The 24,834-nt window shown below is 41.6% G+C and overlaps 1 protein-coding gene across 5 annotated transcripts in view; it reads left to right on the top strand.

Annotated features, from left to right (window-relative positions):
* The window catches only part of IQCK (IQ motif containing K), a 177,064-nt gene that overhangs the window by 29,196 nt on the left and 123,034 nt on the right, over positions 1 to 24,834 (top strand). For all 5 annotated transcript variants that reach the window (XM_090277802.1, XM_090277800.1, XM_090277803.1 and 2 more), the window contains exons 5-6: positions 24,558 to 24,610; positions 24,741 to 24,818. In XM_090277802.1, the coding sequence (XP_090133928.1) occupies positions 24,558 to 24,610; positions 24,741 to 24,818 (131 nt within the window). The remainder of the gene's footprint in view (positions 1 to 24,557; positions 24,611 to 24,740; positions 24,819 to 24,834) is intronic.

Here is a 24,834-nt window from a genome sequence, read left to right as displayed (position 1 = left end):
CAACAGGGGTAAAATTGGGACATTAATAGAACAACAATATAAAATAAAATAAAATAAACCAATTCGTAAGTTTTAAATTGTGTGCCATTCCAAGTATCTGTCCTGCTGGGATATGGAATAGGGCTCAGAGTGAAGGGCTATTTGTAAGAATCTACCATTACCAGTTACCATCTGAGTGATTAATTAATGGTGATTAATGATGATCATTTATAGACTAGTATGCCAGGCATTAACATTGTGATCTCATTTAATTATCACAGTAACTCTTTGAATGGGTGACTTTATTGTCCCCATTTTGAGGAAACTGAGACACAAGTAGTACCCAAATTCATATGGCCAGTAAGAGGAAGGGTCAGAATTTGAAACAAGGAATCTGTCTACAGAGCCTGGCACTCAGTTCCACTATGTCAATAAGGCTGTTAGTGTTGAAAGTACTTTTCTTTGAGACTCTTGGAATGCAAGAAAACATTATTATAACTTTATAGTCATGCTTCTTTTTTCTTTTTCACAAAAGCAGCATTGATTACTTCATTTCCAAACTTGGCTAGGAGTTTCTTTTATTTCTAAAAATCAAAGACAAGACTTTGGAAAGAAAGTCAACAAGCTCTGATCTGAGGGTGACCCCATGGATTGTCTTATAAAAAAATGGGCAGTAGCTTTGTAACAGGAATTTCCTTCTCTGCTCTGAGGCTTTGTCTGAGGCTTTGTTCTCTTGATTTCAGGGGGCATGGCTTTGTGCCAGGTGGCTGTAGTAGCAGTCTTGACTGGCCCAGCTAAATAGGGAGTATATTACAATTAGTCCATAAATTGCATTTTAGTTATTGTACACAGCATCAGTTAACTTTTTACTATATAACAAACTACCTCAAAAGTTAGTAGCTTAAAACAACAATTTTTTTAGCTCACTGTTCTATATGGAAGCAATTTGGACTTGGGTCAACTGCGAGGTTCTTCTGGCCTTGGCTAGGTTCATTCATTTGTCTGTGGTCAGGTACCAGGTAGGCTGGGTGCTGGCTGGGCAAGGATGGCCTGAGCTGGGATGGCCCTCAGCTCTATTCCACTTAGTTCTCACCCTCTACCAGATAAATCCTGGATTGTTCACATAGTAGCTGGGGAGGCTTGCAAGAATTTCAGTGGACATCCTCCAGGCCTCTTGAATCTGGCACATAGTCACTTTCACTACATTGTACAGACTAAAGCAATTCTTGAGGCCAGCTCAGATTCAAGGAGTTAGGAAACAGATTCCATCTCTTAATGGGAAGAGCTGTAAAGATGCATTGCAAAGAGTGTGGAGGGAGTGGTGGAGAATGGTGGTCATTTTGCAATTTATCTCATACACTATATTAGAAACAATATTGATTTGCAGCAGGTTTGACTTCTGGCTCTAGCCTAGTGACTTCAGGGAAGTTACTTGTCTGCAATGTTCTCCTCTCCAAATTTGTAAACTACAAGTGGATTATTGAGAGGATCAAATAAGGTAATGTGGATAGGAAGCTAGCTCTGGAGTCCAACTGGGTTCAATTATTTGTTCTTCCATTTACTAGTAAGTGATTTTTGGGCAAGGTAGTTGGACTTTCTGTGCTCCCCATTTCCTAATCTATAAAATAGGCAGAATAACAACAATAATCTACATAATGTGTAGCTGTTATGAGGATAAATGAGTGTAGTAAAATTTTGAAAGACTGGCACATAGAAAGCACTTATTACATATTAACTGTTGTTAATGCTTAACATTATGCTTGGAAAATAACAAGTCTATAAAAGGAGTGTCATTCCACCAGAGCCCCTTCTGAGTGACCATTTTTTGTTTGGATGACTTAACAGGGGATTCTTTCTGCCCAAGGATGGACTTTACTCATCATTTCAAAAAATTCTAGTGCCTTAAGTATATATATATATATATATATATATGTATATATATATATATATATATATATCAGAAATAACGAGTTTAAAATGAATTAACAGAAAGAGAAACCAAGAAAACAATACCATTCACAATTGCTTCAAAAAGAATAAAATACCTAGGAATAAACCTAACCAAAAATGTAAAAGACCTGTATAGGGAAAATTATAAGGCACTGGAGAAAGATATTGAAAAAGATACAAATAAGTGAAAGCACATACCATGTTCATGGATAGGGAGAATTAACATCATTAAATGTCCATACTACCCAAAGCAATCTATGGATCTAGTGCAATTCCTATCAAGATTCCAATGACATATTTCACAGAACTCGAATAACTATTTCAAAAATGTACATGGAACCACAAAAAGCCCCGTGTAGCAACAACGATCCTGAGAAAGAAGTTGGAGGAATCATGCTATCTAATATCAAACTATACTATGAGGCCATAGTAATCAAAACAGCATGGTATTGGCATAAAAACAGACACACTGATCAATGGAACAGAACAGAGAGCTCAGAAATAAATCCACACCTTTATAGTCAATTAATATTCGACAGAGGAAGCAAGCACATACAATGAGCTAAAGATACTCTATTCAATAAATGGTGTTAGAAAAATTCAACAGATAAGTGCAGAAAAATGAAACTAGACCACCTTCTTACACCACACACAAGAATAAATTCAAAATGGATTAAAGACTTAAATCATAAAAATAAAAATCATAGAAAACATAAAAACCATAGGAGAAAACAGGCAGCAATATCTCAGACATTGCTCATAGCAACTTTTAATCAGATATAATTACCCAGGCAAGGGAAACAAAAGAAAAAAATAAATGGAACTACATCAAACTAAAAAGTTTTTGCACAGCAAAGAAAATCATCAACAAAATTTAAAAAACCCACAGAATGGGAGAACATATTCACTGATACATCTGATAAGGGGTTAATACCCAAAATTTATAAAGTACTTACAAAACTCAACGCCAAAAGAACAAACAGCCCAATTAAAAAATGGACAAAGGACCTGAATAGACACTTATCCAAAGAGGACATACAGATGGCCAATAGACATATAAAAAGCTGCTCAACATTACTAATCATCAGAGAGATGCAACGAGATATCGCTTGTTAGAATGGCTATCATCAATAAATCAATAAACAACAAGTGCTGGTGATGATTGGAGAAAAGGAGACCCTAGGGTACTGCTAGTGGGAATGCAGATTGGTGCAGCCACTGTGGAAAGAAATATGGAGATATCTCAAAAATTAAAAATGGATCTGCCATTTGACTCAGTGATCCCACTTCTGGGACTATATCCAACGGAACCCAAAACAGTTAATTCAAAAAACGTAAGTACCCCTGTGTTCATTGCAGTGTTATTTACAATCACTAAGATATGGATGCAGCCCAAGTGTCCATCAATAGATGAGTAGATAAAACAGCTATGGGATATTTACACAATGGAATACTACTCAGCCATAAAAAAGAAGAAAATTTTACCTTTGCAACAGTATGGATGAACCTGGAGCACATTATGATAAGTGAAATAAACCAGTCAGAGAAAGACAAATACCATGTGATTTCACTCATGTGGCATTTAATGAACAAACTAAACTAACAAGCAAAACAGACAGACTCATAGATGGAGAGCAGATGACAGCTGGTGGGGGGGGGAAGGTAAAGGGGTAGAGGGATTGAGCAAAAAGGAAAAAGGACTCATGGACATGAACAACAGTGTGGTTATTGCTGGGGGCAAGAGGGTATAAAGGGACTAAATGGTAATAGAAAAAATACAATAAAGATTAAGTCAAAAATTTTTAATTAAAAAGAATAGTGGTGAGTTTAGAATCTGAGAATGCAATAAGAAGTGACCTCCTAGAGTTAAAGAGCTGCTAGAATCACAGCTAGTGACAAAACAGAAAGAAGAGACAGACTGCAAGTATTACAGGTGTCTCTTGAGAATTTATGCCTGAAGAATGGAAGCCATTTTTTAAATGAATGAGAATAATATTCAATTCTTTTTCAAAAGATGGTATGTTTAAATAAGTCATTGACCTTAGTTTTAAAGAACAGCATTTTTCTGCTACTTTAAAAAAAATTTATTGATTATACTGTTATAGTTGTCCCAATTTCTTTTCCATCTGCTCCCTTCCAACCAATGACCCCCCTCCCTCCAGTTCACCTCTCCTCTTAGTCCATGCCCATTGGTTGTGCATATAGTTCTTCTCAACATCTTCTTGTCTACTCCATTCCCTCCTACTATGCTTCTTAATTCCTGTATCACCTCCCTCCCTTTCCCCTCTTCCCCCTCCTTGCTGACCTCCCCCCAAAATGTTCCCCATACCTATAATTCTTTTTCCATTCTCGTTGCCTACTTAGTTTGCCTTTATTTCGATTCCCTAGCTTCTGTTGTAGGTTGTTGTGATGCAGTTTTTAACGTTCATAGTTTTGATCTTCTTCCTCCTAAACAAGTCCCTTAAACATTTATTTCATATAGCAGTGGTTTGGATCTGATGAACTCCTTCAGTTTTACTTTGTCCTGGAAGCACTTTCTCTGCCCTTCTATTCTGAATGGCAGTTTCGCTGGATAGAGTATGCGTGGCTGTAGGTTTTTGCTTTTCATTATTTTGAATATTTCTTGCCAGTCCCTTCTTGCCTGCAGGGTCTCCTTTGATAAATCAGCTGATAGTCTAATTGAGATGCCTTTGTACATAATTCTTTTCTTCTCTCTTGCTGCTTTTAAGATTCTCTCTTTATCTTTAATTTTTGACAATTTGATTATAATGTGTCTTGGAGTGGTTCTCCCTGAGTCGTTTTTCTGGAACTCTCTGTGCTTCCTGGACCTGTAAGTCTATTTCCTTCTCCAAGTTCAGGAAGTTCTGCTTCATTATTTTTTCACATAATTTTTCTACTTCTAGTTCTTCTTCTTCGCCCTCTGGCAATCCTATTATTCGAATGTTTGTTTGCTTATAGCTGTCCCAGAGGTTTCTGAGCCTCTCCTCATATTCCTCCCTTTTTGTTTCCTCTTCCTGCACTGGTTGACTGTTCCCTATGTTCCAATTTGTTGATTTGATCTCGTTTTCATTTCCTCATCACTTGTCTTGTATGTGTTTTTGTTCGTTTCAGTATGACTAGCTTTCATTCCTTCCCCATCTTGTTCCAAATCTTTTGTTAATTCTGTAAGCCACCTTATGGCTATAGCTCTGAACTGAGCCTCAGAAAAATTTCCGATTTGCTCATTGGTTAGGTCCCTCATCTGCTGCCTGGTGAACTGCGTCACTGGGATTTCAATCATGGTCTGCTTCATTCTGACAGTTTTTGTTTACCTTTGCTTCCCGGGCAGGCTGTAGGATGTGGAGCCCCATGCACTCGTCACTACCCATCAACCGGTGACCTTTTTCACTGCTCTGTGGCGCTTTGTGTAGGGGCGGGGGTCCAAGATGGATTCCTGCCATTACTCTCCGCTGAGAGATCAGCTCACAGTCCAAGGCAATGGGGGGTCTGACTTCCCCAGTGTTGGAATTGCGAGCTGCCGGGTCTCGACTGCAGCTGGGATTGCTCCGCTGGCGTTTCTCGCAGTCCCGCCGCTATCCCTGCTGCTACCGTGGACAGCACAGCCCAACCTTTGTGTCCTGATTCTGATTTTGTCCCTTCTACCTGTCCAGACGAGAAGCACTGGTTTATAACTTCATACATTGGGATTCCATGTAGTTTTATTTTCTGGAACTTCCGGTTATCTTTGGTTTTGAGGTAGTTGTATTCCTCCATAGTTGTGGACAGAGACAGAGAGTGTCAGTCTAAGCCTCCATCTTGGCCGGAAGTCCTGGATTTTTTCTGCTACTTTTTAAAAGTATATTTAATTGATTATGTTGTTATAGTAGTTCCAATTGTTTTCCCCTTTGCTCCCCTCTGCCCAGTACTCCCCTTCCCTCCAGCAATCCCACCCCCCTTAGCTCATGTCCATGGGTCATGCATATAAGTTCTTTGTCTTCACCCTTTCCTATATTATTCTTAACTTCCCCCTGTATTTTGTAGCAACCGATCATGCTTCTTAATCCCTGCACCATTTCCCCATTTCTCCCCTTCCCCCTGCCCAGCTGATAACCCTCCAAATGATCCCCATACTTATGATTCTATTCCTATTCTGGTTTGCTTAGTTGGATTTTGTTTTTATTTTTTAGATTCAGTTGTTGATAGTTGTGACTTTGTTGTCATTTTAGTGTTCACAGTTTTGATCTCTTTTTCTTAAGTAAGTCCCTTTGACATTTCATATAATAATAGCTTGGTGATGATGAACTCCTTTAGCTTCACCGTGTCCGGGAAGCACTTCATCTGCCCTTCCATTCCAAATGATAGCTTTGCTGGATAGAGTAATCTTGGTTGTGGGTTGCCTTTCATCACATTGAATACTCCTCGCCAGTCCTTTCCTGCCTGCAAAGTGTCCTCTGAGAAATCAACTGATAGTCCTGTAGACACCCCACTGTAAGCAACTCTCTGCTTCTCTCTTGCTGCTCCCAGGACTCTGTCTTTATCTTTCACCTTTGGCATCTCAGTCATGTTGCATCCTGGTGTGGTCCCCTCTGGGTCCAGCTTGCCCAGGACCCTTCATGCTTCCCAGACCTATATGACCATCTCTTTCACAAAATTTGGGAAATTTTCCTCATCTTTTTTGAAGCTTGCTTCCTCATTCTGCACGGTTGACTTTTTTTCTTTCTTATTTTCCAAATCATTGTTTTGAACTCCGATTTCCTTCCCTTCACCATTGGTTTTGTGTGGATTTTCCTTCGTTTCACTTAGCATAGCCTTCACTTCTTCTCTTATGCGTTTGCCATACTCAAGCATATCTGTCAAGCCTGTGAGCACCTTTATCACCAGTGTTTTGAAATCTTCATCTGTTAGGTTGTCTATCTCCTCATCTGTTAGCTTAGCTATCTCCTCGTCGCTTAATTCTCCCACTGGAACCTTGATTCGTTCCCCCTTTTGGGCCATACTTCTCTATCTCCTCATTCTGACAGGCTCCTGTGTTTGTTTGCCTTCGTGTCCCAGGTACTTTGCTCCTGTTATGATGTAAGGGGCGGAGCCTTAGGAATTCATCAGTACAGGGCGACCTGTTTCACCACGTTGTGGTGCTGTATGTGGGGGAGGGGTCCGAGAGGGAACAATGCCGCCTGCCCAGCACTCACTCCTTTTCCAGGCACCTCTCCCACTTCTGCACTAGACTGGCGCCCCTATAGCTGCTGCCCTGACCATCGTTCCCAGAATGAGTGGGTCTGCGGATGTTCTAGGACCGTGGGGGCCTTTAAACAAGCGGACTCTGCTGAGACTTGCAGTTTCTGCCTCCACCCCAACCCCCATGGGTCTGCACAATCATAAGCAATGAGGCTTGATTTTCCGTGGTGCTGGGACTGTGGGCTGCAAGGTCCTGTGGGGAGCTGGGAACGCTCCCCAGGTGTCCTTCCTGACTTTTTAGAATGTGTGACTGCGCTTTCTGCTGACCTGCTGCTGCTGCTGCTGCTGCTGTAGCCACCACATGGGTCCTCTCCGCCCCGGCTCTGCCCCTCCTACCTGTCTGGATGAGTATTTCTTCTTTATATCTTTGTTTGCTGGACTTCCATGCAGTTTAATTTTCTGGAACTTTTGGTTGTTTCTAGTTTTGAGGTAGTTGTATTCCTTCTTAGTTGTGGAGGGAGACACAGCGTGTCTGTCTACTCCTCTGTCTTGACCAGAAGTCCTCTTCTGCTACCTTTTATGGGAAACCCAAGTCATAGACTAGTCCCACATTCCAAAGATGTTTAAATGGTTAACGCATTGGAATAGTAAAAGGTTTATCTAGGAAATAGGGAAGAGAAATGAAACAGTTTTTTAAAATCAAATTTCTGTGTCAAAAATCAAGTACTGTGGATTTTTCCATGCTTCCACTTGAAAAATTTATCTGTTATTGATAATGTTCTGAAGCAGGGATCTGCAAACTACAGCCCATGCATCCAGCCACCTCTTTTTGTAAATAAAGTTTTATTGAAATACAGTCAAACCCATTCCTTTGCATGTTGTATATGGCTACTTTTTCACTACAGCGGCAAAGCTGAGTAGTTGTGACACAAGCCTAAAATATTTACTGTCTTAGCTCATTAAGAAAAAGATTGCTGAGATTTCTGGCCAAGATTGAGGCATCGGTAGACATGCTGTGTCTCCCTCACAACGAAGAAGGAATTTACAACCACTTCAAAACTAAAAAAACCCCAGAAGGCTCAGAAAATAAAACTACATAAAAGTTCAACAAAGAAATAAGGAAGGAATATTCAGCCAGGAAGGTAGGAGAGGCGGAGCCCAGACAAGAGAAAGAAAAGCAGGGCTGCTGTGTCTATAGGAGTTTTGCAGCGGCAGTGGGGCTCACCACAGCAGGGCTGGCAACAGTGGCAATGACACAGTGGTGGTAGCTGTGTCAAAAATCAAAGTCATACATTTTAAATCTGGGAGGCAATCCAAGCCCCAGACCACGTAATGCACAGTTCCAGCACTGGGGGAAATAGAGCCATGTTGCTTCTGAATATGAAATCCACTGGGGGTTGGGGCAGAGGAAGAAACTGCCGGTCTCTCAAAGGACGCAGCTTGCTCAGTACGTGAAGGGGGCGAAGTGCCTGGAAAAGCAGCGGCAACTGGCACTGCTCCCTCTTAGACCCCTCCCCTGTTATGTAGTGCCACAACTCAGTGAAGTGGGTCACCAATACTAACAAATACTTAAGGCTCTGCCCCTTAAAACATAAGAGGTGCAACAGCTCTACCTAAATCACAGAGGCAAACACAGAAAGCTCTCAAGGTGAGACAGAGAAGTATGGCTGAAAAGCGGGAGCAGATCAAGGTTCCAGCGGGAGAACTAAGAGAGGAGGAAATAGTGACTCTAATTGATGAGGAGATAGTGAACCTAACAGATGCACAGTTTAAAGCCCTGGTGATTAAGATGTTCACAGACTTGACAGAATAGATTAATCAGGACAGGGAAGAAATAAAGGCTATACCAAGTGAAATGAAGGAAAATCCACACAAAACTAGTGGTGAAGGAAAGAAAATCAGGGTTCAAATCAACAAATTAGAACATAAGGAAGAAATAAACAGTCAACCAGTACAGAAGGAGGAAATGAGAATTGAAAAAGAAATGAGGAGAGGCTTAGAAACCTCTGGATAGCTTTAAATGTGCCAACATCCAAATCATAGGGATGCCAGAAGGAGAAGAGGAAGAGTAAGAAATTGAAAAATTATGTGAAAAAATAATGAAGCAGAACCTCCCTAAATTAGGGAAGGAAATAGACATACAGGTCCAGGAAGTGCAGAGAGTCCCAAGCAAATTAGACCCAGGGAGGACCACACCAAGATGAATCATAATTAAAATGCTAAAGATTAAGGATGAAGAGAGAATCTTAAAAGCAGCAAGAGAGAAAAGAGTTACCTACAAAGGGGTACCTATTAGACTATCAGCTGATTTCTCAAAAGGAACTTTGCAGACAGGAAGGGACTGGAAAGAAATATTCAGAAGTTATAAAAACCAAGGACCTACAACCAAGAATACTCTATTCAGCAAAGCTATCATTTGGAATGGAAGGACAGATAAAGTGCTTCGCAGACAAGGTAAAGCTAAAGGAGTACATCATCACCAAGCCATTATTATATGAAATGTTAAAGGAATTTATTTAAGAAAAAGAAGATCAAAACTGTGAACATTAAAATGACAACAAAACCACAACTATCAATGACAGAATCTAAAAAAATAAAAACAAAAACAAACTAAGCTGACAACCAGAGTGGAAACAGAATCATAGGTATGGGGAGCAGGTGGAGGGGTGTCAGCTGGGAGGGGAAAGGGCGGAAGTGGTGCAGGAATTAAGGAGCATAGCAGGAGGGTGCCGAATAGACAGGGGGAAGTTAAGAATGGTATAGGAAAGGGTAAAGTCAAGGAACTTATATGCATGAACCATGGACATGAACTAAGGGGGGTGGGACTGCTGGAGGGAGGGGAGTTGCTGAACCAAGCGGAGCAAAGGAAAAAGAAATTGGGACAACTGTAACAGCATAATCAATAAAACATACAAAAGAAAAAGAAAAAAGAAAATGCTTGCTGACCTCTGTTCTGAAGTCTTAGAACTGTCCAGATTGTTGTAGTAATTGTTATTATGTGGGGGGCAGTAAAAGGGAAGCTTACTGATTAAGCATAGAATTTGGAGCCATGCTCACCTGCATTTAGGGCCCAGTTCTACCTCCTTCTAGATATGTGACCTTGTGATCTTGTAACCTTAACCTCTTTATGCCTCAGTTTCTGCCCCTGTGAAATGGAAATAATAATAGTAATTGTTTCATGTAAGGGAGTTTATGAGAATTAAATAAGATCATGCATTTAGCCCTGGCTGCTGTGGCTCAGCGGATTGAGCGTCAACCTGCAAGCCAAGTGTCACTGGTTCGATTTCCAGTCAGGGCACATGACTAGTTGCATGTCAGGTCCCCAGTTGGGGGTGCAAGTGATAGGCAACCACACAGTGATGTTTCTCTCCCTCTCTTTCTCCTTTCCCCTCTCTCTAAAAATACATAAATACACAAACAAATAAATAAAAGAAATAAATCCTTACAATAATGGTCAATTAAAAAAAAAAGATCATGCATTTAAAGCAATTAGCTCAGTGACTGGCACAACTACAGCAAAAAGTTGCAATAAAATAAAAACAAAATTAAATCAGGAAAAACTTCCTTAAACCTGAGATAAAAAACAAAATGAGGGTAATACGTAAGGAAGAGGCGGACTGAAACTGGCCATGTAGAGGGGTAGAATGGTGGGAGGTCAGACTCAGAAACATGGAGGGCTCTGGCAGAATACCACGATGAAGTATGGGGTCCTAGAATGAGACAGGTGGGCTTGAATCCTCCCTTTAACTTTTACTACCTATAGGCCCCTAGGAACATTTCTTAAATACTGTGAGCCTCAGTTTCCTTATCTGTTAAATGGGGAGGGTGATAATCATAGTACTTACTTCATCAGGTCTGTTGTGACGATCGAATGAGATGATGTCTGTACAACACATAAAATGGTGAGTGCTCAGCAAGAGTAGCCATTGTTATTAAGGATTGTGTTTGAAGGAGGGACTCATGTGGGGAGGCAAATGTCAGCAGGTGAAAAACCAGAGGGAGGAGAGGTTGGCCCAGGTTGATAGTGAAATAAAGAATAAATCCACTTTCAGGCAGGAATAGTGACATGGATCAGGGCAGACATATAATTAGAGCTGCTGCCAGAAGCACAGGCCCTGACACATCTCGGTCTTCTTGAGTAGATGGCAGGCTTTGAATGGAATACTCCAGACCCCCTGGTCTCTTGGAGGCATGATCGTGAAGCTAATCCTGCAAATAACTTTGATACTGAAACAGAAATTTTGGGGGGAGTCGAGTTTTCCTGAAGACCTGTCTGTTCTTACTGAGTCTTTGTCGACATTGGCCCTCCTGATCCTCCATTTATAATTACAGTTGCCATCCTTGTTGCCCTTGGGCTGGCCAGAGGCTTTGTGAGCTGGGAGGGAGAAAAGATTTTAAGGTAGGAAATCAACTGTGCAATTGTTAAGATAGATCTTCAGCATTCTCCTTAGACTGAAGGTTGATTAAAAGACCACAATGCCATTCCTGTTCTCATGAACTGGGTTGTACTCCACTGGAGCAAATTAAGTTTAAGACGTGTAAATATCATTATAAAGATTAAACATTACAGTTGAGTCACTCCTTTTGATTGATATCCTGACATCCTGCCATACCTTTGGCTTAGTTTAATTGGAACACGAGAAACTATAATTTAATTAGAACTTAATTGGACTGCTATATTAAACAGAGCTGGCTTAGTTGCCACATTATAAAGTTCATTTGGAAATTTGTGTGTAAAGGTAATGATTTTTACTGTAAGCAGTGTTTGATAAAAGGTTATCGTTGGCAGCCGTCCGTCTCGAGAGACGATGGTGTAGCTTCTTAAGAGTCTATCTGCACTGCCGAGAATGGCTGTGCAGTCTGACTCGGGAGTGACACAGTATCTGTCTCCTCCCGTGTTGAATCGACATCTTGCAATGACGCTGGAGTGTCCTCTCCAGTGAAGCTGAAGCTACAGAGCCTGGGCAGGGTGATATGGAGGGTCTGCTGTTGCCCATGCAGCAGACCCCCCCTCTCTTCGCAGCTGAAGGGTCCAAGGGAAAGACGGAGTCAATACAGCTTGGCTTCAGGTGCGCCGCAGGAGTTGCCGGTGTTGACTACAACGTCGAACCGCCTTCGGGACTCCGGCTCCGGATTTTCTGTCGGGGTTTACTCCCTTAGCCTTTCCCCTGAAGAGGTATGCCGCAAGGCAGCGGAGGTTTTTTGGAGTCAGAGTTTTCCTTCTCTGATGTGCCCTGACTGGAAGATCGAACCAGCGACACTTAGCTCGCAGGCCGACGCTCAATCCACTGAGCCAAACCAGCCAGGGGGAAAAAGTTTTACTTAATATTTAAAAATTCATATCTCAGTGCTAAGCACTGAATTTTTGTCAGCCTATTAATGTTATATACTTTTTATTATCACTTTAAATAGTCAATATCATGTCATAATATATATTCCTTAAATCAAATGTTTGACAATATTTCCGGAATTTAAAATTTTGAAAACTTTTTTCTATAACTTTGATGTATTTCAAAGGGCCCTTGAAATATCTCAAGGATTTATTATTTTCTTCTTACCAAAAAGAAGAAAACTTTAGACCAATCAGGCTTAATACATTTTAAAATACTTGGAAAGCTTTGTCAAATAAAAAAATGTTACAAAAATCTCCAGAAGTCTACAAAATTCTAATTATTTATAATTCTAATAATTATTCTAAAATGTAATATCGCAGATTGCATATATTACGAAGCAGCTAAGCATGTAAGTCATAAATAATCTGTGTAAACTAAAAAAGAAAAAAAAGTGACACTTTTAAACTCCAGCCGTTTTTCAGCTGCAGCCTTTCTCCAGCCCCTTCCCTGAGAGAGCAGGGGAGGAGTGGGTGGCCATTCTAAGGCAGGAACTCTTAAAGGTCACTTTAGTAATAGAAGCTGGCCAGATGTTTGTGGGAAATTGCAAAAGGTAAATAAAGGGGCCAGATAAAACAATTAAAAAACTCCTCAAAAAACTCAAAAAATATACATTAGAGAAGCAGAAGTTTGTTTAAAGCTGCAGAATATCTATGCGAATCTAGAAACTTCTAGCTACTAGATACTGAGTTTGAGTATAGCCTTTCACAGTGTGGAAAAAAACAAGGATTGGAAACATGTTATGGTTCAATCTAAAGAAGTGAAAGGTATTTTAGAAAGTGTGTGAATATTGCAGAAGGTCTGTGGAAAGCTGTAAATATAAATGAAAAGGGGTGTGAAAGTTTGAACCTGAAGAAAAAGAAACCTCAGCTGCTTATTTTCTGATCTGTTTCTGCTCCAGAAAGGAGATCAAGGTTTCCCAGGGAGAGTTAAAGCTTCACACTATGTAGGAAAGTGAACAAGGGAGAGTGTAAGGCATGGAAGTCAAGAAGGATTGTGAAAGGTATACAGAAGTTTTGTTAAGATGGTTTTTGTAATGGAAAGTACAGGGCACAGAGATGCAATTTTATTGAGTCTTAGAAAGACAAGAATTTTCTTTTCTCATTTACATTTTTCTCCCTATCTGATCTCTCCAGAATTTGGCTTTCTGAGGGAGTGATGACTCCATGTTTCTTTGCATGAAACTAAAGACTGGTTATTAATAGGGGTTTTGCCAACAGAGGCTTTGACTGGAATGTCATGCCTGAAGGAGGTGTGTCTGGGCTCTGGTTGTTACCAGAAAGCCCCAAGGAACTGGGATTGACCTTCAAAGCTGATGAAAGCCCATGAGAAAAAATCCTGGTACCTTGGTGGGTTGTACAATTCGTGGCTGTCTTTCAAGGGAAGGAATAAAGGTTGCTTTCCTGAAAGATGGCTAAAAAGAACCTTAAAGAACATTGTCCATTGTAAAAGGTTATATTGTTAGCAATAAAAGGTAGTGTGAATTCAAGAGTTAATTTCAGCTGGATGTGTTAAGTATGCAGTGCTAACATTCCCATAGTGGCTTTAATTAATTAACTCTTTAAGAACAGGTCCTGCAAGTGACAGAAAACCCCATTCAAACTGGCTTAAATAGGAAAGGAGTTCTTGTGTGTTTGTTTATATAGACAAGAGGCCCATGAGGCAATCTTCCTGCATAGCTTGATCTGGGAGCCCAGATGATGTCTTCCACTCCATTTCTAGATTCTGTTTTTTATAGCTTCACTTTACCCTTAAAAGGCCCCACCCCTTGTGGCACCAGCCTGTGCCATAAAGCTCAAATGTAGCAGAGAAAGTCTTTACCAGAGTTTCTCTCTAATTGAACTGATTCAGATTAGCTACCTATTTTGGAATTAATCCTTAGTACTAAAGGGACTTAGTGGGCTGTTAGGCAAAGGAGCCCTACCCAAGGCACATAGCTTTGAATTGGGGAAGTGTGGATCCCAAAAGGAACTCAGGGTGCTGTTACCAAAAGAAGGCAGAAGAGATACTGGGCAGTATCTTGGGTAGGACTAATTATGTTGCAACTAGCAGAAAACTGGCTTAAATAACAAAGGGGAATTATTGACTATAGGAACTAGAAGTTTCTGAGATAAAGAAGGAATACTTTAGGACTTGTTTGTATCAGGGGCTCAGTGAAATAAGTTTGCTTTTGCCTTTCTGCTTGGCCTCTTGCAGAGTCAGCTTTGCCCTTGGGCTGGCTTCCCTGGAAATGACAAAACAGCTGCAGCCACTGGCCTAGGCTTTACCTCTACCTACATCAACAAGAAGAAGAGAATAGTTAAACCCAGAAAAACAAAGGAAGTGATTCCCCAGAAGCTCTAGCACATGTTCTCCCACTTCTGTTACCAGACAGGGGGTCTGTCCCTGAGTGGGTCTGCCTAGGGCCAGCTGGTAAGTGTATGAGTTCTTGACTTCATGAAGGGAAGATTTCACAACATGAGTCCAGGTGACTATGAGGGCACATTTATTAAAGCTGATGACGGTGAAACAAGGAAGTGCTTAGCATAGAAGAAGCAACAGGAAAAAGTCTAGGCTGGGAAGTCAGAGAAATGGGTAACTTGGGGACAGATTCAGGGGGTTAGCCCAGGATGAGCTGCCACTGCCTATTGCCCCCCTGTTTGCAAGTTTCATGGGGACTCTTACAGTTTAGGAGATACATGCCTGTGGGGGAAGAAGAGAGGAAGGGAAAGGTACAGGCATGCTCCCCAGAGGGAGAGCACATGGGAAAGCACCACTGGGTCTTTTGTCTTGAGGGTTTTCTCTCTCTTGTAGGGCTCAGGAGAGAGTTTCAGTGAATATTCATACGTTTTCCAGGTGAGCTCTTTTAGGGTTGTGATCTCCACTGATTGGTCAGTGCCAGGGCAGGGTAACATTAGTCATTGCAGCTGCTCCTGGTGTCATCCACCTGGTTCTGCTGCTTTTCTGGGCCTGGAGTTGAAATACAACTGAAGCCTAGTTGTTATCTTTCAGGAGGTAACTTTCTGCCTCTGCCAGTAAATTGCTCTGCCAGTTTGTTCAGCTGTCTCAGTTTCCCTATTCCACTGGCCCTGGCTTACTGGCCTGTCTCATTATCGCTCTGAAATTGATTACCTGCCCATTCCTGATCCAGTGAATGCCATGGGCCAGGATAAATGTAGACCAGATTGGTTTAGGTGTAGATGGAAGGTGAATTGGGATTTATCTGGACTGCCTTATCAGGCTCCACCCTGGAGCTGGACATGGGGTTAATACTCTACATACATCACAGCTACTACCCAGCTTGGGGTGGTTGCTGGATGTTGAATTAACCACAGTGGGTTTGTGTCCTACTCACTACTTTATCTCTAGCACTTAGCACAGGGCTTGGCACATAGTAGGTCCTCAGTAAATATTTACCTAACAGAGCCAAACTGGAACAGTGCACCTTGCTTAGTTTGGAAATAAATCAGTTTTATGAATGACTAAAATGATAGCTGAAAATAAGTCTTATTGCAGCTTTAAATATGGATTTAATGCAGTCTGGATAGAGGTGATAAGACTTGCTCCCTGTTTGCCTGTCTTAACACATGCAACATAAATTTTCCCTTTTGATTTTTGGTTGTTCATCAAATTCCAGTACAATGAAGAGTCTTGTAAACAATAGTTGGTATCAGGAAACTATTTCTAACTCCTGATAAGTATTTTAATGATAACATGACACTAAAATTAGCTACTATGAATTAGTAAAACAAAACTTTTTTTTACATTCCTTGCCCATATAATAGTCATTTATCGTAGTTTTTAAAAAATCAAGTATCCAACTATCTCTTAAAAGGTGCTAGGGTTCTGCGCAGTAAGGGAAGAAACTCCATTTCCTAACCTTGAGCAATAAGGGAAACTAGAAATATCATTAGCTTTTGTTTAAAAAGAAATTCTAAGGAGTGGAAAAAATAGATTCGCACAGAACAGGTTGGTAGAATTATTTTAGCATGACTTCTTTTAGTAAGAGAGTATAAGGAGGTTAAATGGTAATGGAAAAAAATACAGTAAAAAACAAACTATTTTTAAAAAGAATACTTTTAGAAAGGATCATGTGGCCCATGGTCTTGGTTAATATTTTGTGTTATGAATGCATATTTTTTTGAAGAATAATTAAAAAGATTTTATTTATTTATTTTTAGAGAGGAAGGGAGGGAGAAAGGGAGAGAAACATCAATGTGTGGCTGCCTCTCGCGCACCCGCAACTGGGGACCTGGCCCACAACGCAGGCATGTGCCCTGACTGGAAATCAAACCAGCAACCCTTTAGTTCGCAGGCCGGCGCTCAATCCACTGAGCCTCACCGGCCAGGGCTGAATGCATATTTTTAACTTCCTTGAGAAGTGTCGCTTTTCTCTAATGAACTTCTTATACAGTGGGGAAAAACTGAACCCCTATTTGAAGTTTGCTGCGATAAATATTTTGGCATCTGGTTAGAAACCAAGTGTATGTTTATTCCTAGGATCATGGGTATTGACCAGTTTCATCATGATATTGTTTGTCTGAAAGTTTTTTGTGGAGAATATCTGCATGGAAAAGGAGGTTATGACATTCTAAGTACATGCCATACCCACAGTGTTATCTGCTGCCCTTTGTCCCTGTGTTGGCTCTGTTAGGTAAATATTTACTGAGGACCTACTATGTGCCAAGCCCTGTGCTAAGTGCTAGAGTTAAAGTAGTGAGTAGGACGCAAAACCACTGTGGTTAATTCAACATCCAGCAACCACCCCAAGCTGGGTAGTAGCTGTGATGTATGTAGAGTATTAACCCCATGTCCAGCTCCAGGGTGGAGCCTGATAAGGCAGTCCAGCTAAATCTCTATCGCCTTGGCCACTAGTGATTGAACCAGGATTAAGTGTCAGGTCCTGTGGGTAGCTACTCTAGGATGGCAAGTGGCTGGCAAATAGTCTGGTGCATTGGCTGTACCCAGCAGGAATGGTCTGTCCTGAGTTATGTCTAACCAGCCCAATCAGATTCTCCCATCTGCGAAGCTGTGATGTCAATAGAGACTAGTGTGAATAGAAGGGGAGAGACCAGAGATCAGGAGAAAGCTATGAGTTAGCAGACCTTGAAGCAGGGAGAGGAGGAGAAAGAATCAGTTAGGAGAGAGCAGCAGAAAACACATCAGAAAGTTCAGAAAGAAACCACACAACCTAAGAGCTGAGCCCCACCTAGAGCTAGAACTAGAACTAGAACTGTTTTGGAATCACGGAACTACTGGTAAATAACTGTGGCTATCCTGTCCTGTGCCCTGAATAGCTGTTGACACTGGTTTGCTTCTACCTGAGCCTTGGACCTGTCCCCAGTCAGAAAAATTCTTGCTTTCCTTACAATAAACCATGTACTAGAATTTATTATTATTCAGAAGTATTTGTGGCTTCTTCCTAAGGGAGGCTTGACCTAATGAGTGCTTTGGTCAGTGGAATGAATGGACATGACGAGTTGTAACAGGGACATACACACCCAGAAATGGGGGAGGGTTTGAGCTACACATGTGTGACGGCAACTTTGCCCTCTTGCTAAACATGGCAGCCAGAAGAGGGGCAAAGGCAAACATGGCTGACACTGGCTCCCATTAGTTGGAAAGCTGGACACTCCCACTGGCTTTCTGCCCACATGGGACCCTGGGAAAGGACTTTTGAAACATAGCTCCTAGAAAGCAAAAGGTCAGTTGGTTCTTTTCCCTCCCAGGGTTGAAGGGAGCAGATGTCAACAGTCACCAGCAGGCCTGCCAATGGTGGCCAGTGTAGGCCTGTGAGCAGAGGCCTGAGGGCACAGAGTCCAAACAATGCCTGAAGCTAGACAACACCTGGAGACCTGCTAAGCCACCTATATTTATGATACTTCTGGGTGCGAGAAGAGGTTCCTGGTGCAACCTTGAACTGTGCTGGCAGAGGGTGACAGAGTGATTTTTCTTTTGGTATCTTAGAAGGGACAGGCTTTGAGACAGAAACTTGCCATTATTTCCAAAGACTTGGGAGGTAATAGTCAGCACTATGAGCAGATTTTTGTTCTTGTGTTATTTCCGGTTCTTAAACCTATGTAGTAGTTGTAATGACAAATATTTTAATAACTATTTTTGATGTTGTACTCTTTTTCTTTCCCCTTACTTTTGTTACCTATTTTAGGCAGAAACTTGCTGTTAAATAAAAGATGCTTTTTTTTCCCACCGAACTCCATCTTTGGAGATTTGTCTTGTGGGCAATAAGCAATAAGGATTTCCACTAATCGGATTTGGTAACAATATGTCATTTCCAAACACACTTTTAAGAGTCAAAGCACGGTTTACCATATTCTTTTTCATTTGGGTGATAACTATAGCCATATTTCAGAAGAAGCTTTACACTGTCAGCCTGAGGCCCAGAGTAAAGAGAGCGTGAAGTAGAAATTCCAGCTGACTGAAATGTTCATGTAACATTAGTGAGGATAAACTGTTGTTAGTATAAGCTTCTCAGAATTGGAGGTTCTTTGTTGCAGCTAAATCTAGCCTAACATGACTTTATAAAAAGCCAGTAACCAAGGTAACCTGAGCACATTTCTATCCCTCACAAACCCAGAGTCTCAACCCACACAGTGACCATAGCCAGCAGTACTTCACTAACCTCACAGCATGTGCTTTTGATGTTTCTGGGTGTGACTCCATTAGTTACCTGATACTGAGTCCATGACTTTCCAGTGCAAATTGTTTCTCTTTCCAGTCTTCAGTCCCCCTATCATAGGTGTATATAATATAATATAATATCGTCATCGGCAGCCGTCTGTCTCGAGAGACGATGGCGTAGCTTCTTGAGAGTCTATCTGCACCGCCGAGAATGGCTGTGCAGTCCGACTCGGGAGTGACAATCCCTGTCGCACTTGTTACAGGTGAAGGCAGATGGCTGTTGTTGCTGCTGTTGACGCTGCTTCCTCCTCGATCTTTTCTGGACCGCCTCCTCGTTGCGCGCAGCCTCTGCGCGTGACGTATCTTGCCTGACCGCGAGCCTCCAGGCTAGGCGGTCGTCTGCTTGAACTTCCCATGTGTTGAGATTGATGGAGCATTGTGTCATGTCCTTTTTGCAGATGTCTTTGAACCGCAGTTTTGGGCGCCCTGTCATCCTCTGGCCTTCTGCTAGCTCGCCGTAGAGGAGGTCTTTGGGAATACGGCCTGCATCCATTCTTTTGACATGGCCGAGCCACCTGAGGCGTCTCTCACTAAGAACTGCATGCAAACTGCTCATGTTGGCTCGCTTCAGCACCTCGGTGTTGGGAACTTTATCCTGCCAGGCGACATGCAGGACGCGTCGCAGGCACCTCGTGTGGAAGCTGTTGAGTTTCCTTTTGTGCCTTGCGTAGGTGGTCCACGTCTCGCTGCCATAGAGGAGAGTGCTGAGTACGCAGGCTTGGTAGATGCGCAGTCTGGTTTTCTCAGTGAGGCTGGAATTGTTCCACGCTCGCCGGTTCAGTTTGGCCATAACTGTGGCTGCCCTGGCGATTCTCCGGTTGACCTCCAAGTCGACTGACAGAGAGCTCGAGATGGTGGACCCGAGGTAAGTGAAGTCGTTGACAACCTCCAGGGTGTACCCGTCGATGGTGATGCATGGGGGAGTCCTCGTGCCTTGAGCCATAACATTCGTCTTCGTCAGGCTGATGGCTAGTCCGAACTCCTTGCATGCGTGGGAAAGGCAAGTGACTAGCTGCTGGAGTCCCTCTTCGGAGTGTGATGTCAAGGCTGCGTCGTCGGCGAAGAGCATCTCACGGATGAGCACCTCTTTGACTTTGTTCTTGGCTCGTAGACGGGCCAGGTTGTAGAGCTTGCCATCGGATCTGGTGTGAATGAAGACACCCTCGCTGCAGTCCTTAAAGGCGTATTGTAGGAGCATGGAGAAGAAGATTCCGAACAGCGTAGGCGCGAGGACGCAGCCCTGCTTTACTCCGCTGCTGACTGGGAAGGCCTCAGAGGTTGCGCCGTTGTAGGACACCGTGCTGTGCATGTTGTCGTGAAAGGACATGACCACAGCAAGCAGATGTGGTGGACAGCCAATCTTCCGTAGCAAGCTGAAGAGTCCGCTTCGACTGACCAGATCAAACGCCTTCGTGAGGTCGATAAAGGCGAGGTAGAGTGGTTTATGCTGCTCGTGACACTTCTCCTGCAGCTGGCGTAGGGAGAAGATCATGTCCACTGTTGATCGGCCAGCTCTGAAGCCACACTGGGACTCTGGGTAGACGCGGGAAGCAAGGGTCTGCAGGCGGGCAAGAGCGACCCGGGCGAATAATATAATATAATATATTATAATAGTATAATATAATATATACACATAAAATTATATATGTCTAGCTCCTATTATACATGTATTCAGCATAAAAATCAGTACAAAATACTGTCTGGATTGAACCCTGATGTTTGCCTTTTATCTTTTTATCTTTTATGATGATGTTCTCCTCCCCTGTTCCTTCTCCCAATTTTATTATAACATTTTTTCCCCATGATAGAATTTCGGAATGAACAGCCACATACTTACCACCTGGATTCTTCAGTTACCATTTTGCCTTATTTGCTTCTTTGCATCTCCCTCTACCAATCCATCAATTCATCCCTCTGTCCAGTTCTCTTGGTTTTCCTAGATGCATTGCAAAGTAAGTTGCAGACTCATGATACAGTGATGTCTTCTCCCTTTACATTTAGTCTTTTCCTTTTAATTCCAGGTTTTTTAAAAAATTGATTTTAAATCTTGTTTGACGTTGTTTTACCTGTGCCCTCTGTTTGCCCAAACTTGCACATTTACACCCTTTAACAATCATGAACCCAGTGTATTTGTCTTCATGAGCTAAACCCTGGGTGCCCACTCTCTTAATCTCACACTTTTAATTTTTCTCTCTATTGCTTCCTTTCTTATCTCTTCACTCACCACAAGTTTTCATTGGCTTTCTCTTCTCTCTTTCAGCTCCCACAGATAATTTTTAAACAACAGCTGAACAATATCCCCATTGTTCTCTGTGTCTGAATATTCACAGCACATTCACATTTGCCCAGAACAGAAGGAAAACACAATTTCTTCCATTTTATTTCTTTGCAACAAAGTGATTAAATTTGTCTGTATAACCTTCATGCAGCAGACCATTTGGCTATTTTAAGTCTATTTAATAAAGTAAGTCAAGTTGCATTCCCTTCGTAGAAGGGATCTTCACCACTAAACAGTTCACTAAATGCCAAGGCAATAATCCATCTTTTGTATGGCAAAAGAGAGACACTGCCACCCTACAAGGGCTGGATTGTTTAAATTATTACATGGCAATTCATGCTAGATACATATTTGCATCATTGTACAAGTATTTCCTTATTTTGGCTAAAGATGGCTTTCTGAAGGGAATCCTACTGTTGCAGTGCAAGCTTAGAAGCCCTGTTACATCATCTAGCACATTTAATTTTATTCCCCTGGCCAGCAATCTTTCAGTTTTTTTTTTTATAAAAGGCTATCAGCGTTGAGGTAAAAGACTGCAAACAATCTCCATCAATTCAGCCACCACTAAATTTTATTCACTAATAAGTAGAATAAAGATTTCAGTAAAAAAATCTTAAGTAGCACTTTTCTTATGGTGAAAATCAATTCCACAACAATCTTTTCAACCTTTTTTAAGATTTTAAAGCTGAGCTGGTTATTTCAAAGTGAAGGGATAAAAAGAAAAAAAGGAAAAATGTTCATAATAAAATATCATGGGAAGAAAGCAAAGAGCAGTTGTCCAGAATTATATAGCAATTCCTAATTATAAATGTCAGAATTGTTGTACATGAGTTTTTTGTTGTTTTTTTTTTTTACTTTGATGCTTGAGTTGAATAGTAAATTCATTCATTCATTTACTCACCACTCACTTGATCACCTACTCTGTGTGAGGCACTCAATTAAGCACTGGGAATATAAAGAAAAAGAAAACATATGCCCTTTCTCAGAGAGTTATAGTTCAGTAAGGGAAATAGGGACATGGTCAGGCAGTTATATCTGAAGTGTTATAACAGAGGCACACAAAGAACTGGGGGTGAGGGGAACCTACCCTAAACTGAAGAGAGTGAGAATTCTCAGAAAGCCTTCCTGAGGACATCTTGAAGAACAAATGGGAGTTAGCCAATTGGAAAAGAAAGGAATAGTAGTTAAAATGCTTTTGTTGCAAGCAGTAAACAGCTCAACACAAATTGGCTTAACAAAAAGAAGTGAATTAATTATTGGCTGAAAGGTCCGAGGGATTTTGGCTGCAGGTGAGATCCAGGGTCTAGTACAATTTCATTAGGAATCTGCCATTGGGGACCTACCCAATAGCATCTCCCTTCTTTCTTGCTAATATAACCCCAAGTTGGTTCACTCTCCTTGGAAATGCAATGTCCTTCAGGAGTGACTGGGCTGTACTAATTATATTTGTAATGATCCTGTTTCCAAATACGTTACATTATGAATTACCATAGGTTAGGACTTCAATATATGAATTGGACAGATGGGGGTACAATTCAACCCCTAAGAGCCTGCCTTTTTCTCTCCCCTCTCTCAGATCTCCTGCTGATACCTCCCATTAGTAGGACGCAAGTAGAGAGTAAAGGACCCTGATTGTTGTGAACCATAAAATCAGCCTCCTGGGGCATACAAGGTAGAGAAGGGTAGACCTGGAGGGGCAAAGATAGATTTTTCCAGCATACTCTGTACATCTCTACACATAGCAACCTCTAGATTTACTTTGTTCTTATCCCCTGCCATCTTAAAAGGAGAGGTGGGGGCCCTCTGTCTCCCAGTTTAAATAACAATTCTCTAAAAGTTAACTGATTCTGTTTGGATTACAAGAGACTTTAAATGGACTGGAAGGCAGGATGCCAGGTGCTCTACCCAAATACCCTTCTCAGCATGCCCTCTCCCGTATTACTTACTCCAGGATGTTTTTTTCCTGTAGCTTACTAGCAATCTGTCACCTACGGGCTGTATTCAATTGCATGTTATGAGAACTCAAGAATAGTGGTAATAATCCAAGTGAAGTTTTTTTTTCTTTACATATCAAGGTGTCCAGAGTAGGTCAGGCCCAAGCTGGTGCCATGGCTTAAGTAAGTCATCAAAAGCCCAGGCTTCTTCTAACAAACTGTTCCACCGTCTTTAGCACGTGTCTTTTGGCCTCATGGCTGAAAGGTGCTGTCCCACTTCCTGCCTTACATCAGTGTTCCAGACTGAAAGAAGTAGAAGGAAATGTCAAGGAAGAAGATGAGCAAAAATGGAGAGAGCAGAACTTTCTCAGAAATCCAGAGGACATATCCATTTCTATGTCATATAGTGGAATGGTGTCACATGGCTGTCCTTTTCTACAGAGAAGGCAGGGAAATGTAGTTCTTACTCAGGGCTGATTGTCAATCAGTTGCTATTAATAAAGATGAGGTAGAACCCTAGCCAGTGTGCTTCAGTTGGTTGGAGTGTCATCCCATAACTGAAAGGTTGCAGGTTCAATTCCTGGTCAGGGCACATACCTAGGTTGTGGGTTTGATCCCCACTCCAGGTGTGTATGATCCCCTGTCCAGGCACATAAGGGAGGCAACTAATCAACGCTTTTCTCTCACATTGATGACTCTCTCTCTTCTTCTCTCCCTCTCTCTAAAAGCAATTTTATGAAATGAAGTAGAGTGGCTGTTCGGTGGACAACTGTGAGGGACAACTGCACTGGCTAATGGCACCTGTGTGCTTGGCTATCACATTTCAAGGTGGTACCCAGACATGAAGTAATGCTTTTCTAAGGATTTTAGTGGACTGGGGGAAAGCAATAAATGAGATTAGTCAGAATTAAATAAAATCCTTATGAGAAAATTCTAAAAGCATATAATAAGCTCCTACTGTGGGCACTGTCTTGTGTTAGTCCCTGCTGTCGGAAAATATGCTTATCCAAAAATGACTGGAGAAATGTTTTCAGAACTTTTTATGTCACCTGAGTTACTGTTTGTTGATGTGCTTATAATCCACATAGAGGATCCATGCATACTTCATCTAACACAAGTTATCATCTGCTCTTCCTTTGTCTTGCTCAAACATGCGGGCAGAGAATATAATTTAATTCTTTCTTCTCTCTTTAGAGGAGAAGAACCAAATTCATTGCCTGTGATTTTCTGACTGAGTGGTTATACAAGTAAGATTTTCATGAATATTCAATGACCCTAAAGATTGAATAGTATTAATTTGCAAGCAGAACAGCAACAACTGACTTGACTTCTTGCTTATTGTTTTCTTGTCAATCAAACATATGGCCTCATGACCAGTCAAAATCCAAAGAGGACAGGGAAGCTGTTCACAGAATTCTTCTCCATTCCATTTGTGGAGCAGTGGCTGAAGCAACAGTAAGTGCTGACATAA

This window comes from Furipterus horrens, unplaced genomic scaffold (genome assembly GCF_987537825.1).
Source record: "Furipterus horrens unplaced genomic scaffold, mFurHor1.1.pri manual_scaffold_5, whole genome shotgun sequence".
Taxonomy (NCBI): domain Eukaryota; kingdom Metazoa; phylum Chordata; class Mammalia; order Chiroptera; family Furipteridae; genus Furipterus; species Furipterus horrens.
The sequence above is the reverse complement of the archived record's forward strand: the minus strand, read 5'-3'. Positions and strand labels throughout refer to the sequence as shown.